At 39.5% G+C, this 15,286-nt stretch overlaps 1 protein-coding gene across 3 annotated transcripts in view; it reads left to right on the plus strand.

The window, feature by feature from the left end:
- Positions 1-15,286, plus strand: part of SH3PXD2A (SH3 and PX domains 2A) — a 320,633-nt gene that overhangs the window by 74,318 nt on the left and 231,029 nt on the right. For all 3 annotated transcript variants that reach the window (XM_060768325.2, XM_060768323.2, XM_060768324.2), the window contains exon 3: positions 9,334-9,409. In XM_060768325.2, coding sequence (XP_060624308.1) covers positions 9,334-9,409 — 76 coding nt within the window. The remainder of the gene's footprint in view (positions 1-9,333; positions 9,410-15,286) is intronic.

Genomic DNA, 15,286 nt, shown 5'->3' on the forward strand with positions numbered 1-15,286 from the left:
GACCTGTGAAACTTCCACATAGCTTTCCAAAGCCGAGAGATGGCTTACATTTGCTGCTGCCCATCTCTTCCCTAGAAAGATAAAGAGCCTTTTATCTAGAATCCTGGGTGGAATCCCCCTCTTCACATCAAGGGAAAGATACGTGTTTGGAGGAATAAAGTGCATTTGGCAGCCAAGCTGCTCAAGGTTTTTACTAGTAAAAAAGAGAGATTGAGAGTGTGTGGGGAGGACCTTGTTCCATCTTGTCATCAAAATTGATGGTTTTCTTTGGCAGGCTCTTTTTTAGTTATGCTTCAGCCAGTGAGTAGAATCCCATGTGGCCATTACTGGATACCATTTCAGTCAGAAGTGCCAAGCACATGTTTCTTTGTATTCAAAGTTATTGTGCTCTAGTTCTGGTGTCAGCTGTGGTTTCTGCAGGGAACACTGTTCAAACAAAAACGAGGAGGGCTGTTTGGTTTGATGGATATGACAGTACAGATCACATAAACATATTTAAAGTCTAAAATATGGGAGAGCTTTTCCAAAATGCCTCATGATTCTTTATGGGTATGCATGTAGTTATTGCTAGTGTTATATATCAATGCCATCAGATAAAAATTACACAAAATTTGTCGATGCATGGAAGAATATTACCTCAACATGGTATTGTTGATTGATTGATTGATTGCTAGGTCAGGGTAAAATTAGATTAGCAATTTTATAAATGCACTGCAATTTGTTGGTTTATTTTTAAGGGGAGAAACAGGAATGTTTGGTGGCTTTGATGGAGTTTTGCTGGCTTCATAAGGCCCGACACCAAATTGGGAGGGATAGCCAATAGTCCAGAGGACAGGAGCAGAATTCAAAACGATCTTGACGGATTAGAGAGATGGGCCAAAACTAACAAAAGGAAGTTCAACAGTGACAAATGCAAGATACTCCACTTTGGCAGAAAAAAATGAAATGCAAAGATACAGAATGGGTGACGCCTGGCTCGAGAGCAGTACGTGTGAAAAAGATCTTGGAGTCCTCGTGGACAACAAGTTAAACATGAGCCAACAATGTGATGTGGCGGCAAAAAAAGCCAATGGGATTTTGGCCTGCATCAAGAGGAGCATAGTGTCTAGATCTAAGGAAGTAATGCTACCCCTCTATTCTGCTTTGGTTAGACCACACCTGGAATATTGTGTCCAATTCTGGGCACCACAATTCAAGAGAGATATTGACAAGCTGGAATGTGTCCAGAGGAGGGCGACTAAAATGATCAAGGGTCTGGAGAACAAGCCCTATGAGGAGCGGCTTAGGGAACTGGGCATGTTTAGCCTGAAGAAGAGAAGGCTGAGAGGAGATATGATAGCCATGTATAAATATGTGAGAGGAAGCCACAGGGAGGAGGGAGCAAGCTTGTTTTCTGCTTCCTTGGAGACTAGGACGCGGAACAATGGCTTCAAACTACAAGAGAGGAGATTCCATCTGAACATTGGGAAGAACTTCCTGACTGTGAGAGCCGTTCAGCAGTGGAACTCTCTGCCCCGGAGTGTGGTGGAGGCTCCTTCTTTGGAAGCTTTTAAGCAGAGGCTGGATGGCCATTTGTCAGGGGTGATTTGAATGCAATATTCCTGCTTCTTGGCAGGGGGTTGGACTGGATGGCCCATGAGGTCTCTTCCAACTCTTTGATTCTATGATTCTATATGATCTACATCAGGCCACTGATTCTACTGGAAATTCCTGCCAAGTTTGTAAACAATACATTATGATTACAATGAGTGAAAATATGTAAAAAAAATACTTTTTATTTTCTTTTGGGTATGTATCAAAGTGTAATGGTTGTGTATGAGGTAATGTGGTATATTGGGATTTCTTTGAGGAAAAAATGAACCAGTCAATATATCACATCAGGTGATTTGTGTGGAGGTTCCTATAAACATGATATTTCTCCACTGGAGGAACAAATCACAGAAGGATGTCCCAAGATTTGACTGGTGTTATCTCTGGAATGTATGGTTTGTCTTTTTCCTAATTTTCATCACCAGAGACATCATGATAATTAAAACCAATGAAATCTGCACCATAAAGGTTGTTTTTTTATTTGACATTTGCAATGAGTCAGGGCAGGCATCCCCAAGGGGCTATATACCATAACCTTGGATATCCCACCTCTGTCCTACATAGAACATATAAGTATGTGCATGTGAGGAGATACGAGGAGAGTGAGGAATTGAACCTAACAAACTCAGTGACTTGTAATTCACACCTGAAACACACTATCTCTGTACCTGTGTTGTCTTCCTTTATATGTGTTTGTTACAGGATGCAATTTTTAAATGTCTGTGTATATTTCTTCAATGTGCAACCCAAACCTGGAGTCAATCTGTAGCTTCCAACTTCTCCTCACAGGTTACATCAATGTAATCTCCAACTGATTTCCAGCCATGTAAGTTTAGTCCTGTAACTCGATACGAGACTTTAATATATATGTTGAAACAAAGACATGTTTATTTATGAATTCTTTTGCACATAATTGTATCTGTTACAAAGTACGTTACTTCAGTTCCACTTGGATATATTGCAACTATCTTTCGCTCCTTTGAATACATGAAAATTGTTACTACATAACTTTCAAAACAGTTTGACTCATTTCTACTTTGTTAAACCACTTTATTCTCCTTCAAAATATATTTCTCCTCAGCCTCCCATCAATAGTTTGACTAAAAACTTAGTCCCAAAGGAATCTCTGTCTCTCAGTTTTACCTAACTGAGAATTTATATTTATATAAGCTTTTTCTTTACTTCAGCATATTGATGGAAGCTACAAACTTAAATACCAATCCTCTTTCCTCTAGATCCTGGCTAGAGACTCAACTACTTTTAAAATGTTCCCCTTTTTTATCTAGCTCCACCCCTTTTCTTGCTAGCCACTGTAAAATGGATACATTTCTACTGCAAAGGCTACATACCCATGGTAACACAACAACCAATCAAATGTAACCAGCTCCTGACTGCCCTGCAATAATATCAACACCAATAAACATAGACAAAAAAACTCCATTATAATTAGCTTTTCTATTATAATGTTGTTCCTCTTAACTATAGAGTTGTTCTTTTTGTTCATGCCATTGTGACATGGTGTTTATATTTGACCCATGGACAGAAACAAGTTATGAAAGATAAAACACTCAACCTGAATATCAGTCTTAACATTTGGAAATACAATTTTGTAGTGAAAACTCTGCTTTCCCAATATTAATAATATTGACTTCGTGCCTTTTCATGACTTAAAACGAACCTTGGATATATTTGACTTTCAGCAGCCTAAGGGCCCTTCCAGACAGGCCCTACATCTCAGGATCTGATCCCAGGTTTTCTGTTTACCCCAGATTATCTGGCAGAGTGTACTCATATAATACAGATTAAAGCAGTAAAGCTACAATCAGAACCTGGGATATAGGGCCTGTCTGGAAGGGCCCTAAGTCCTTTATTTTTGGTGCTGGTTCAAATCAGGAAATAAAGTCTGTGCCTCCTGATCTGGTCAGGTTCATACAGTGAATTCAGATGGGGGTGGGGGAGATCTCCAGCTGTATTTGTGCCACTGTTTATAATCGGTATTAGCTCTGTGCCCTACTTTGAATGAATATTGATAGCTCTGGATGGTAGAAGCAAAATTAATTGGCTTGCAGTACTGCCCCATTTTCTTTATTTTTTTAGACTTCATTTTTCAATATTGTTATTCCAAGAGTTGCTAACAAAACCAGTAAAATAACACAATGAAGTCATGAAACAGAATCATGTAAAAGCAAGCAAACAAAAACGTTGGTCCATTAAAATGCAAACAAACAAGAGGAGAAACTCAATATGATTGAATTGCTGCTGTACTGAATTAGGTCATGTGGAGGAAGATAGTCATTTGAATAAATGAAATATCAGGCTACAACCTCACTTGCCACTGGTATTTGCAAGATTTGATGCACCCCTTAAGTGAGGGGTGGGTGATTTCTGCATAGTGAGTTTCTTATTCAGCTGTCAGCCTTGGCTAAACTTTATCTGAATTTGCTCCCATGTAGTAACTCATAGCGACCTTCCAGACAGGCCCTATATTCCAGGATCTGATCCCAGGTTTTCTGTTTATCCCAGATTATCTGGCAGTGTGGACTCATATAATCCAGTTTAAAGCATAAAAAGCATCAGATCCTGGGATATAGGGCCTGTCTGGAAGTGTCCTTAGACATGCCACATTTATTCTGACATTGTATTTCCCTCCCTTTCTCTAAAACTTTAAAGCTTCCAATCAGGTCTCCTATTTATTGGCATTCATGGTCAGCCTGGTTCACTTGTCTCTCTGTTATATGAGTGTTTCACTGACGGAAGATGTTGGGTTTGTTTCCTCTGTTCAACTGATATCCGCCCTGTGGGTAAACAGTGCTTAGCTGTATGCCTTGCCATCACCTTGATGTGGTTAGGAAAAGCCCACATGGGCCAAACTAGCCCGCTTCCAAGAATAGCCCTAGGAATGCGTCTGTCTCAGTGCTGGCTACAATGAGTCAATCAGTCTTGGAGTAAAACAAGATATGACATGCCGTCCTGGCTTAAAATGTAGTGACAGCAAAGCCTGGAATTGAACTATTGCTTCAATCTCCTTTGAACAAAGGTAATCTTACCCCTGAATGACCTCAGACAGCCTGAATTCTCTCTACAGGAAAACATAACATCTCTTTTAAAAAAAATCACACACACATCTCCATCATCAGGCAGAAAAGCAGAGTGTCTAAGAAATATTAAACCCCAACCACTTTCTCCACAATGTTGGCTTTCAGGTTGTTTCTTCAACTTCTGTATAAGTAGATTTTTTTCTTCCATCCTGATGCTAAGGTGGCAAATGGACCACTGGGAAAATCTCAATGTATATAGTGGCATTAGAAGATACGACACCCCAAGGTTAGCCGGTCTGAGTCCCTCTACAGAGGTAAAGAAGATTGGGATATAAAAGTTTTAAATAAATAAATAAATAACAGGGTCTTCATCTAGGGCAGTGGTTCTCAACCTATGAGTCCCCAGATGTTTTGGCCTTCAACTCTCATAAATCCTAACAGCTGGTAAACTGGCTGGGATTTCTGGGAGTTGTAGGCCAAAACACCTGGGGACCCACAGGTTGAGAACCACTGAGCTGGGGCAAGGAAGGCAGGCAAAATTGCTAGGGTGTTGCTTGATCCAAGAGGAAGCTTTATTGAAAGACTACAAATAAAAATATGTATACATGTGCATGCTGATATCTCCAAAAAGGAAAGAAGGAAAAGTGGACAACGTTCTAACAATAAATGTATACTGTTCCTTAGTTGGTATGGTACCCCTAACCCTAACCTTTACCCTGGCTGTTGGTGCAATGGGTTAAACCTTTGTGCTGGCAGGACAGAAGACCAACAGGTCAGAGGTTCTAATCCAGGGAGAGTGCGGATGAGCTCCCTCTATTAGCTCCAGCTTCCCATGCGGGGACAAGAGAGAAACCTCCAACAAGGATGGTACAACATCAGAAACATCCGGACATCCTCTGGGCAACGTCCTTGCAGATGGCCAATTCTCACACCGGAAGCGACTTGCAGTTTCTCAAGTTGCTCCTGACACACACAAAACAAACAAACAAAAAACAACCATGGCCATTAACTGTTGGGAAAGGTACATTCACTTTTGTTCTCACAAAGAGAGAGAAAAGGCAGGCTTGTTACTTTACATTCATTTCCTCTTAGCCATAGCAGATCATGCAGTGTCCATGCTGTAATTATCCACTGGAAATCAGGGAAGGAGAGGTGGGAGGAATTGAGGGGAAGGATTAAGACATTAAACCATCTCTATGTAATTTTCTTTGATGTTTTGAATGGAGCCTTTGAATTGCTTTTCAGAATGCTCTCTCAGATATATGGTTAGCTTTCTACCTGTCGGTCTCAGTCTGCTTGGATTTTCTAGGATTTTCATGTTGGTCACCTAGGTTTCCAAGGTTACAAAACCCAGTTCTATCCAATCATCAGATCACCATCCCTTTAGTCATTCTTAAGCTTTGGTCTATCAGGAGAGTAACAGAACAACTTCCAACATTTATATTATTGTTCTAGTAATACCAATAGCTGCTTACCTTATTTAGATCTTGACTTAGTCTTAGCTCAATCTTATATTGCTATTAGAATTATACAGTGAAGTGTTACACTTCTCCTAGTGTATCTATTTAACCTTATCTATACATCAGCATTTGGTTGAGTATTAAATTCCAAGTTTCATCAAGAAAGGAGTTATGGTTATCAGCAATTACTTGGCAGCAGTCGTGTCAGGAGCAAGTCGCTTCTGGCATGAGAGAATTGGACATCTGCAAGGACGTTGCCCAGGGGACGCCTGGATGATTTGATGTTTTTATCATCCTTGTGGGAGGCTTCTCTCATGTCCCCGCATGAAGAGCTGGAGCTGATAGAGGGAGCTCATCCGCCTCTCCCCGGATTCTAACCTGCGACCTGTCGGTCTTCAGTCCTGCCGGTACAGGGGTTTAACCCACTGCGCCACCGGGGCTTCTCCTTTATTCTCTCATTGGATGAGCTCCCTCTGTCAGCTCCGGCTCCCCATGCGGGGACATGAGTGAAGCTTCCCACAAGGATGGTAAAACATCAACACATCTAGGCGTCCCCTGGGCAACGTCCTTGCAGACAGCCAATTCTCTCACAACAGAAGTGACTTACAGTTTCTCAAGTTGCTCCTGACATTGAAAAAAAAACTCATTCAATCCAAAGAGGGATCTTCAAGAAGATAAAAGCCATTACTAGTCTACCTGTTTCATCTAGTGTACACATTGGGGTTCATTTTCTTGCCCAACTTATTGATGTCTCCTTTTTTTGTGTGTGCAATTGTGAAGGTGTTTTGCTGGCATTAGGCCAGCAACCTCGTGCTGTCAGGATTGTTGTTATTCTAACTAGGTTATTACCTTCATCTTATCTTTGTTTATATTTAGGTTGGCTCCTTTCCTGGAGCAAACGTGCTTATTTTCATAACAGGCTACTCTGCAATACCTCTCTACAGCTCCGAAAGCTTAAAGGAGGCAAATAGAAACCTTCCAGTTGTGCAACTTGTACAGCTTGTACAACTGGAAATGCTCTCAGAGTCTCTTACACAGCAATAAAAAGGAAAGTCGATCGTAGCCCTTGGACTTATACTCTAAAAAGACTTGACGTAAAAGTAAAAGAAGGTGGGGTGGCAACTGAGCCTGGGGACAATTTCTTAATACTAAAAAAATCTTCAGTCTAGTGCAGTGGTTCCCAACCTGTGGTCCGTGGACCACCAGTGGTCCGCAAGAACTAAAATACTATACCGTTGCAATGAAAGCGACTGGTCTTGTGAAACACTCTTATAGTGAGGAGGCTTATTAAATATGGTTTTCTGTGGGCGAGAAGATGGCATATGTTCTGTATCAGAAACTAGAGCTGATGTGGTCTATCCAATGCAATTTTCTGAATCAGTACCCCAAATCACCAAACTGAATCTAAAGTTGACCAAAAACTGATTCGTAACCCTTTTGGTACCAATGTTGGAAAGTGGTCCCGTCCAAGTGGTTCCTGGTGAAAGTGGTCCCTGGTAAAAAAAAAAAAGGTTGGGAACACTGGTCTAGTTGAAGGGGGGTGCAATAGGCAAAGCCCAGGGTAATGTTAATAAGTGTATAAGGCCAGGGTCTGGAAGCATCATTTGACTTTTTGAATGAAAAATCTATTAGGGTTAAAGTACATAGGCTTGTGGGACACTGAACATCAGTTAGTATGTTAGTATGTAGTTAGTATGTAGGAGAGACAGGACATAGATAGGGACAGCCCAACCGAAGTCTGGGCTGTTGTGTGGTTTCCAGACTGTATGGCCATGTTCTAGCAACATTTTCTCCTATGTTTCACCTATATCTGTGGTTGTCATCTTCAGATGATGCCTCTGAAGATTCCAGATCCTCTGAAGACACCAGCCACAGATGCAGGCAAAACATCAGGAGAAAATGCTGCTAGAACACAGCCATACAGCCTGGAAACCACACAACAACTCAGTGATTCCGGCCATGAAAGCCTTTGACAATACAAATGAAGTCTTTTTCAATCCACCTTGCTCAGGTGTTAAGCAGCCCCTTTTATTCTGTCAGCTTCTGTCTTCAGTAAAAGTTGCATAGGTTTACATATACCACACTAAACTGCAAACCAATTTCATATGAGAGATTTACTGGATTCTGCATAAGCCATTGCTCATAATATTCTAGAGCTATTCTAGTTCCCAGAAGGTCCAGCCATACCCCACACAGTTAAAGTACATCCATGCAATCCTGGAATCTTTTGACCTGCCATGTATGCATCCATTCCTGGGGGAATTCTAGGAGTCATAACCCCAAAATACAAGTTTTTCAGGTTGCACACCGGTGTTCCTAGCCAACTCCTCTCATCCCACCCAGCAATTTCATTTTTTTGGTTCATTATTTGATTTGTCATGGTGCTTGAAAAGAAAAGCAGTCCTTGCAAAACCTTTTTGAAACTCAGCAATTTACCATGCCAAACATTTTCCCTCCTTCTGCCTTAATACGTTCAATATTTGTATAGATTAAATATTTATTTGTTCTGTTATGAAAAACGTTTAGCCAAATGTTCTATATATTATGTATGTAATGTACTCCATTTGGTATGACCGCACACTGAGCTAAATTTGCAGACAGTGTGTGGTCAGTGAGGAAGGGAGACTATTTGAGAAAGGTTGATACAACCTTCCACTTGGGAAGAAACTCATTTGTTCCAACCAAGTTCCAGGGATTACAAGAAGAGAGCATTTCCAGATCCCCAGGAATCTCCTCCTGCTTCATATATGCCTGTCCATCAAGAGACATGGGGAAGCACAGTAATGTGGGGGAGTTAGGTGAGGCTTGCCAACAACCACATCTGATACTCACTGAAACAACCTCTCTGGTGATTGTGAAGCAGCAGTTCTCACCAGGTGGGTGGTCTGTCTTGGAGAGTAGGTGGACCCTCCATGATTGCAACACAGAACATAGATCAAGGTCAAGTCATTTACTCATTATTTTTCAATGTAAAGGAGAGATTGGCTAATTGGGAATTGCAGAATGCCAGACTTTGGTTTTATCCCAATTCTGATGTAATTCTTCCTCTTGGGAAATCTGACTCTCTTCATAAGGGTTCACTGAAAGTCGAGTTCAACTCTATTTTCAGCCCTTAATCACAGCTGTAAATGTCTTGATTTGTTTCAGTGGGGAATAATCAAAGAAATAGACTGTGTTGATGCAAGTGAGGGAGTGGAAAAAAGGAGGCGACGGACTGTTGTTCACACTAAATATTTCTTTTGCAGATGCAGCTTCTGGATAAATTCCCTATCGAAGGAGGCCAGAAAGATCCCAAGCAGAGAATCATCCCCTTTCTCCCAGGTAACAATCTGTAGATGGAACTGAACACCTTCATAGATGTTTCATTTTAACATTCCTTTAGAAAACAAGAACATTACTGTACATGTATTGAATTTAGGCACAATGTAAACATCTGTTGTTCAAGAAATATGCAAACATTTAGAAATGGAATGGGGTATATTGCCTGATCTAAGAAATAGTTCTGTCATCACACCATTTGGAGTTAACGCCTCTTCACAATTTGAGAAGTGACAACAAAAGCAATTGAGATTAGGCTCTATAGCTTGGTGAAAATCATTTTTAAGTTTAAGCAGACTTTGGTTTATAGCAATGCTTTTTGGGGTTTCCTTGACAGGATTTATTTAGAGAAGGTTTGCCATTGCCTTCCCCTGATTTGTCCAAGGTCACCCAGTGGGTTGTCATGACTGAGTCAAACCTTGCATCAAACTTGAAGACTAACAGGTTGCAGGTTCAAATCCAGGGAGAGCGTGGATGAGTTCTCTCTGTCAGCTCCAGCTCCCCATGCAGGGGACATGAGAGAAGCCTCCCACAAGGATGGTAAAACATCAAAACATCCAGGCATCCCCTGAATAACGTCCTTGCAGACGACCAATTCTGTCACATGAAGTCACTCCTGACATGGAAAAAAAAAGAACATCTGGGGACCCACAGCTGCATTCTACAATTTTAGGTAGATTTTCCCCCTAGTCTTATCTTCAAGTGCCATTGATTGAATCTGGGATCTCCTGCCCGCTAGCATGGTTCTGCCACTGCGGGCCCTTCCGAACAGGCCCTACATCCCAGGATCTGATCCCAGGTTTTCTGTTTATCCCAGATTATCTAGCAGTGTGAACTCATATAATCCAGTTTAAGGCAGAAAACCTGGGATCAGATCCTGGGATTTAGGGCATGTCTGGAAGGGCCCTAAGATACAAACCTTTTAAAAATCAGTCGATTGTAGTCCTTTTCTTGTGAGTAAAGGCTCGAGCATTTATTCATTGTTACTGTAGAATAATGAATAAAAAATACCTGGAAGTAGGGGAATATTAGACACAGTAGATATTTGGTGAATCGTGAATGTAGATTGAAATTGTCACATTTTGACGTCATTAGAAGACTCATTTCCCCAGTAAAAATGATTCCATACCTACAAAATACAGTTCTTCAGGGTTTTCCATTTCGGATAAGACTAGAAATGGAAGGATATCACCATGGCTGTATTACAGTATTTTTCTTGAATTAAAATTCATGCATACATTCTTGAATTGTGTCCTGGATGCGAAGAAAATGAGAACTGAAGGATTTTGCTCTATAATTGTTTCTAATGTGAAAATGGTGATAACTGTAGAATACACATTCAAAAATGCAAATGAGCAACTGAGGTCACTCTACATATTTGGAACCTTTATCTTGATGAGAGACCAAAAGGAATGGATGTTGCTGTCCACATTACATGGGAGACAATGCTTTGATATGTTCTGACACCAGGGCATCGTGAAACACTTGGTTGGAAGACTTTAGTCAGTATAAGGCTGCATATGCAAGTCCATATTTTAATTTTAATTTTTAATAGAATTTTAATTATAATTAATGAACACACACGCTCTCTTTGAGGTTTGGTAATACTTACTTACTTACTTACTAAGGCAATCCTTCATTGTCCGAGTATGATGGCCTTCCAAGTGTAGTCTTGGTGGTGGATACATAGGTGACTGTAGAGCCCTATTCTTGACCTGTATGTTCTTCCACAGTGAGGACATCGGTTTCCAGGTCAAGGTTGGTTTGACGTGCCTTCCTCTTGGCACATTCTCCCTTTTGCCCTCCATTCATGCCTCTTCAAATTCCACAGCACTGCTGGTCATAGCTGATCTCCGGTTAGAGCACTCAAAGGCCAGGGTTTCCCAGGGCTATATAATATTGTATACACATAAGACGTGATTATGTCGGCATTTCAGACATTATTATGCCTGCATTTCAGTCAGTTCCATGCTACATAAAATGAGATCGCTGGCATGGATCCTAAATACAAAAATATCATAAAGTGGGCTTTGGAAATAAAATTTAAGTGTAATATAGAGAGAAGGCTCTTATGTAGAGCATTGAGGAGACTAATATCATACCCCAGACCTAACAAATATCTATTCCCCGGCATAAGATGGATTTTTGTGTTAGATAATCATGCAGTTGGAATGCAGACAGTTTCAGGCCAATATGAATTCATATTAATAATCATTATGCAGTGAAGGGTATTAGTATGACAGATTTTGAGCATGACATTTAATTTTTATGCTTTTATCTCACTTGGAAAGGTCTTCGGAAATCTCAAAGTGGCTTACGTAGATCTTCCCTGCAGACACTGGACAGGTCCATGACTTTAATAACTTGGCTTCTTGATCAGGTGCACTGAACCCTTGAGCAAAAAAGAGAGATCTAGATAACCAGGAATTACCAGCTAGCTACCTAGACTCCTATAGCCTCTCCCTCCTTTTCCCCTGTGAGAAATGGCATGATGAATAAACTGAAGCAAAATCACTTTCCCCTGCATTCTCCCTGGGGTAAAGTTAGCCTTGTATGCCTGAGCAGTCAGAGTGACAATGAAGCTTAACAGACAACTATGAAAAGGAAAGTTTTGTTCTAAATAAGAAAGATTAGATCAGGCTGGTGGGGAATCGCAAAGCTTGGAGCCATCTCTAGGATATAATCTTAAGGAATTGTACAATTACAAAGTAAATTATATCTTGAACATCTTTGAGCCAGTGAGCAGCTTTTGAACATAACAAGGATCTTTGTTGCCTGTAACTAAACAGTCCCTTGTCACTTACATGGAACAAGATGGTCTAGTCTCACATTTTCTATGGCCGAGGATGTCAAGAATCTATAGTGCCTCCTGATTCAGCTTTTACCCATTTTTTAAACCTCAGAAACACATACTACAAGGGTTGAATGAAATGTAATGCCTCCACCTTTGTTACTTAGGTTTGGATGTGAATATTTTAATAAATCAAACGCAGAAATAATCCTTAGAATGTGCTCTTTAACAACCACTATTCACTTTTTCACATAATCATCAGACAATTGGATACATTTCTCCCAACAATGAGCAGGTTTTCTAAAGCCATCATGGAAGAAGTCGACACTCTGTTTCTGCAACCCATCGTGTACAGATCTTCTGATAGCCAAGCAAAGCAATAATGTGATTCACACGTTCTTGTGAAATGCTGATTATGCTTGAAATTTCTCTCTGAGTGATACGACGATCTGTCAACCTTTTGTTTGCGAAACTCGGTGGTTGCTGTCACAGGACATCCAATGCTTTGTTTGTCATGCAAGTCAGATGTTTCCACCTCAACAACTTTAAACTTACTTGCCCAACGATGCACAGTACTCACATCAGCCATAAACAGCTTGCATTCTCTGATTAATCTCCTTTGGGGTGACACCTTCTGCTGTCAAAAATTCAATGACTGCACGTTGCGTAAGTTGCACTGATCGACCATCAGGGTTCCATACTTCGCACTTTAACAACACAACCATTCAATGCTAAGACTTCCCACCAAAATGGAACTGTAGAGGAGAGTCTACTAACAAGCCAGTACCTGCCGCATACCAGTACTGCCATCTGTTGAGGAGTTACGAAGGTGGAGGCATTAATTTTCATTCAACCCTCGTAAGAGTGCATAGTAAGAGATTTTTAAACAAGGTATTTAGCCTTATCTGCTAAACAATGCTGGTGCATTATTATTATTATTATTATTATTATTATTATTATATTTATTATATTTATTTATATCCCGCTTTATTTCTCAAAAAAGGGATTCAAAGCAGCTTAATATAAAGCATTAGTACACAATCTAAAATATACAGATATACAAACATTAAAACAGAATTAAATATAAATACAGTATTAAAACTTCACAATTAAAAATTATTCAAACATATTCAATGCATATTCAGAGTTAAAATTCCAAACTACAATTTACCAAATTACAAATTGCAGGATTCTATAGCGTTGAGCCTTAGCAATTAAAGCAGTGTCAAACTTCATGTAGATGTTGTTGGCATTCAATCTTATGCTGCACAAGTCTCCAGTCCTCAATGAGGAATAAGTTAGTTAGCTTAAAATAGGCTGAGGGTTTCCCTTCTGAAATGTCTCCTAAATGATAGTTGGGAATGCATCAATTTCTTCTGTCCTCTCTGTTTCTGCTCTAATTCTGATTGGTTGTGTAAAATTGATACTTTTCTATATTGCAAGCCTTTACTTTAGCTTTTGACATTTTGAATATGTGTTATGTGTTTTTGAGATCTCTCTCTTCTTGTGTGTCAGGAGAGATGTAGTGCTTGGATGATTTTTCCCTCTCTTGAAAACTTAGAAGAGATGGGTGTTAGAGTAGCTCAGACCCAGTAATTTACTATAAAGAAATGTCGTGATTACTTTCTATTGTAAATGAACCTTTTGTGATTTTTAAAGACAGGACTCTGCATCTTTGCCTGCCTAAGCTCTAAATTCTTTACAGTCACATCATACGACACTTCATGCACTGCTAGCTGTGAACCGAATGTTCAACAAATATCCTGTTTGTATTTTGGATGCTCTGCTATATTTTTGTGTAATTTTCCATAACAGATGCATCTAGGATTGTTTCTGTAAATTTAAAAATACCATGTCCCTTATGTTTTTAATGTGAGTTGTGATTTTGTACTTTGATTTTGTTGATGGTCTCCAAGATTCACTTTAAAAAACAGCAAGCTGACTACCATGTCCCTTCATTTTAACTGGTAATATAGAAAAGAAAAGAGAGGTGGGCATCCCCTTTTCCACAATGTCAGCTCTTTCCCATTCGTTGAAAGAAAGTTAGAATCCAGACCTATACTAAGTAAGTAGAGCTCCAACAGAGATTTTAATTTATTGCTTTAAAAAAGGCTAGGATGTTGTAAAAAGAATTTACTGCTAGATGGCAGATATAATCGCACCGTATTGAATGAATTGTCTCCTTTGATTAGAAAATTCATTGTACTAAAAAAACCCCCAAACAACTAAAACATTTTTCATTTTTTTAAGTGCCTTATAATAAAATATATTGGTAACATGTACAATATTCGTCATATACATCCATCCATCCATGTATTTATGGACTATGGGTTTATGGAAAACTGAAGTCCCAAAGAGAACTCAATGGCAGCTTCCCCATTAAAAACACATTACAGTAAATGAAATGATATGCAAGCAAATACAATATATCCATTAAATAATACAACAGCACAATTATGCAGATATAAACTAGAGCTTGGGAAGTTGTTTTTGAAATACCCTGTTGCAAAACCTTCACTGCTAGTTTATTGTGTGCATATTGCCTGTTGACTCAACATTGGAAGCAGTCCTTTTGTGGGAGGGAGCAATACTTCATATGAGCAGATTTTAGCTCAACCATTTATTACTATTCATTTAATCATCATTCCTGAATATCCTTTTATTGTAGAGAGAAGGGCTCCTTCCATTCCCACCACAGAGCTCCTTCCATCTCCACCACCCACACAGTCATATGGACAAACCGATTTAATATATTTTTGCATCATCGCTCTGCTCAGTGGTACCTTAAAGTTTTGTATAGTAAGGTTACATACAATACAAACAGTAGAAGAGTAAAGTATGTGAAACTATTAAAAAGGAGAAATGCTATTATTATTCAGCAATAATTCTTCATCTTCCCAGTATAAATACAACTATTAATTAAAATATTCGAATATTAAAATTTGTTGATAACATGCAATTAAACAATCCATAGAATTAAAACCATTGAAAACAATTCATTAAAAAATAAAGGAGCACACTATTAAAAATTCTTGCAGTCAGCTTCTAACAGCCTGTTGGAATAGAAAAATATCAGTTGTCAGCAGAGG

This window comes from Anolis sagrei, chromosome 3 (genome assembly GCF_037176765.1).
Source record: "Anolis sagrei isolate rAnoSag1 chromosome 3, rAnoSag1.mat, whole genome shotgun sequence".
In the NCBI taxonomy this organism is placed as follows: Eukaryota; Metazoa; Chordata; class Lepidosauria; order Squamata; family Dactyloidae; genus Anolis; species Anolis sagrei.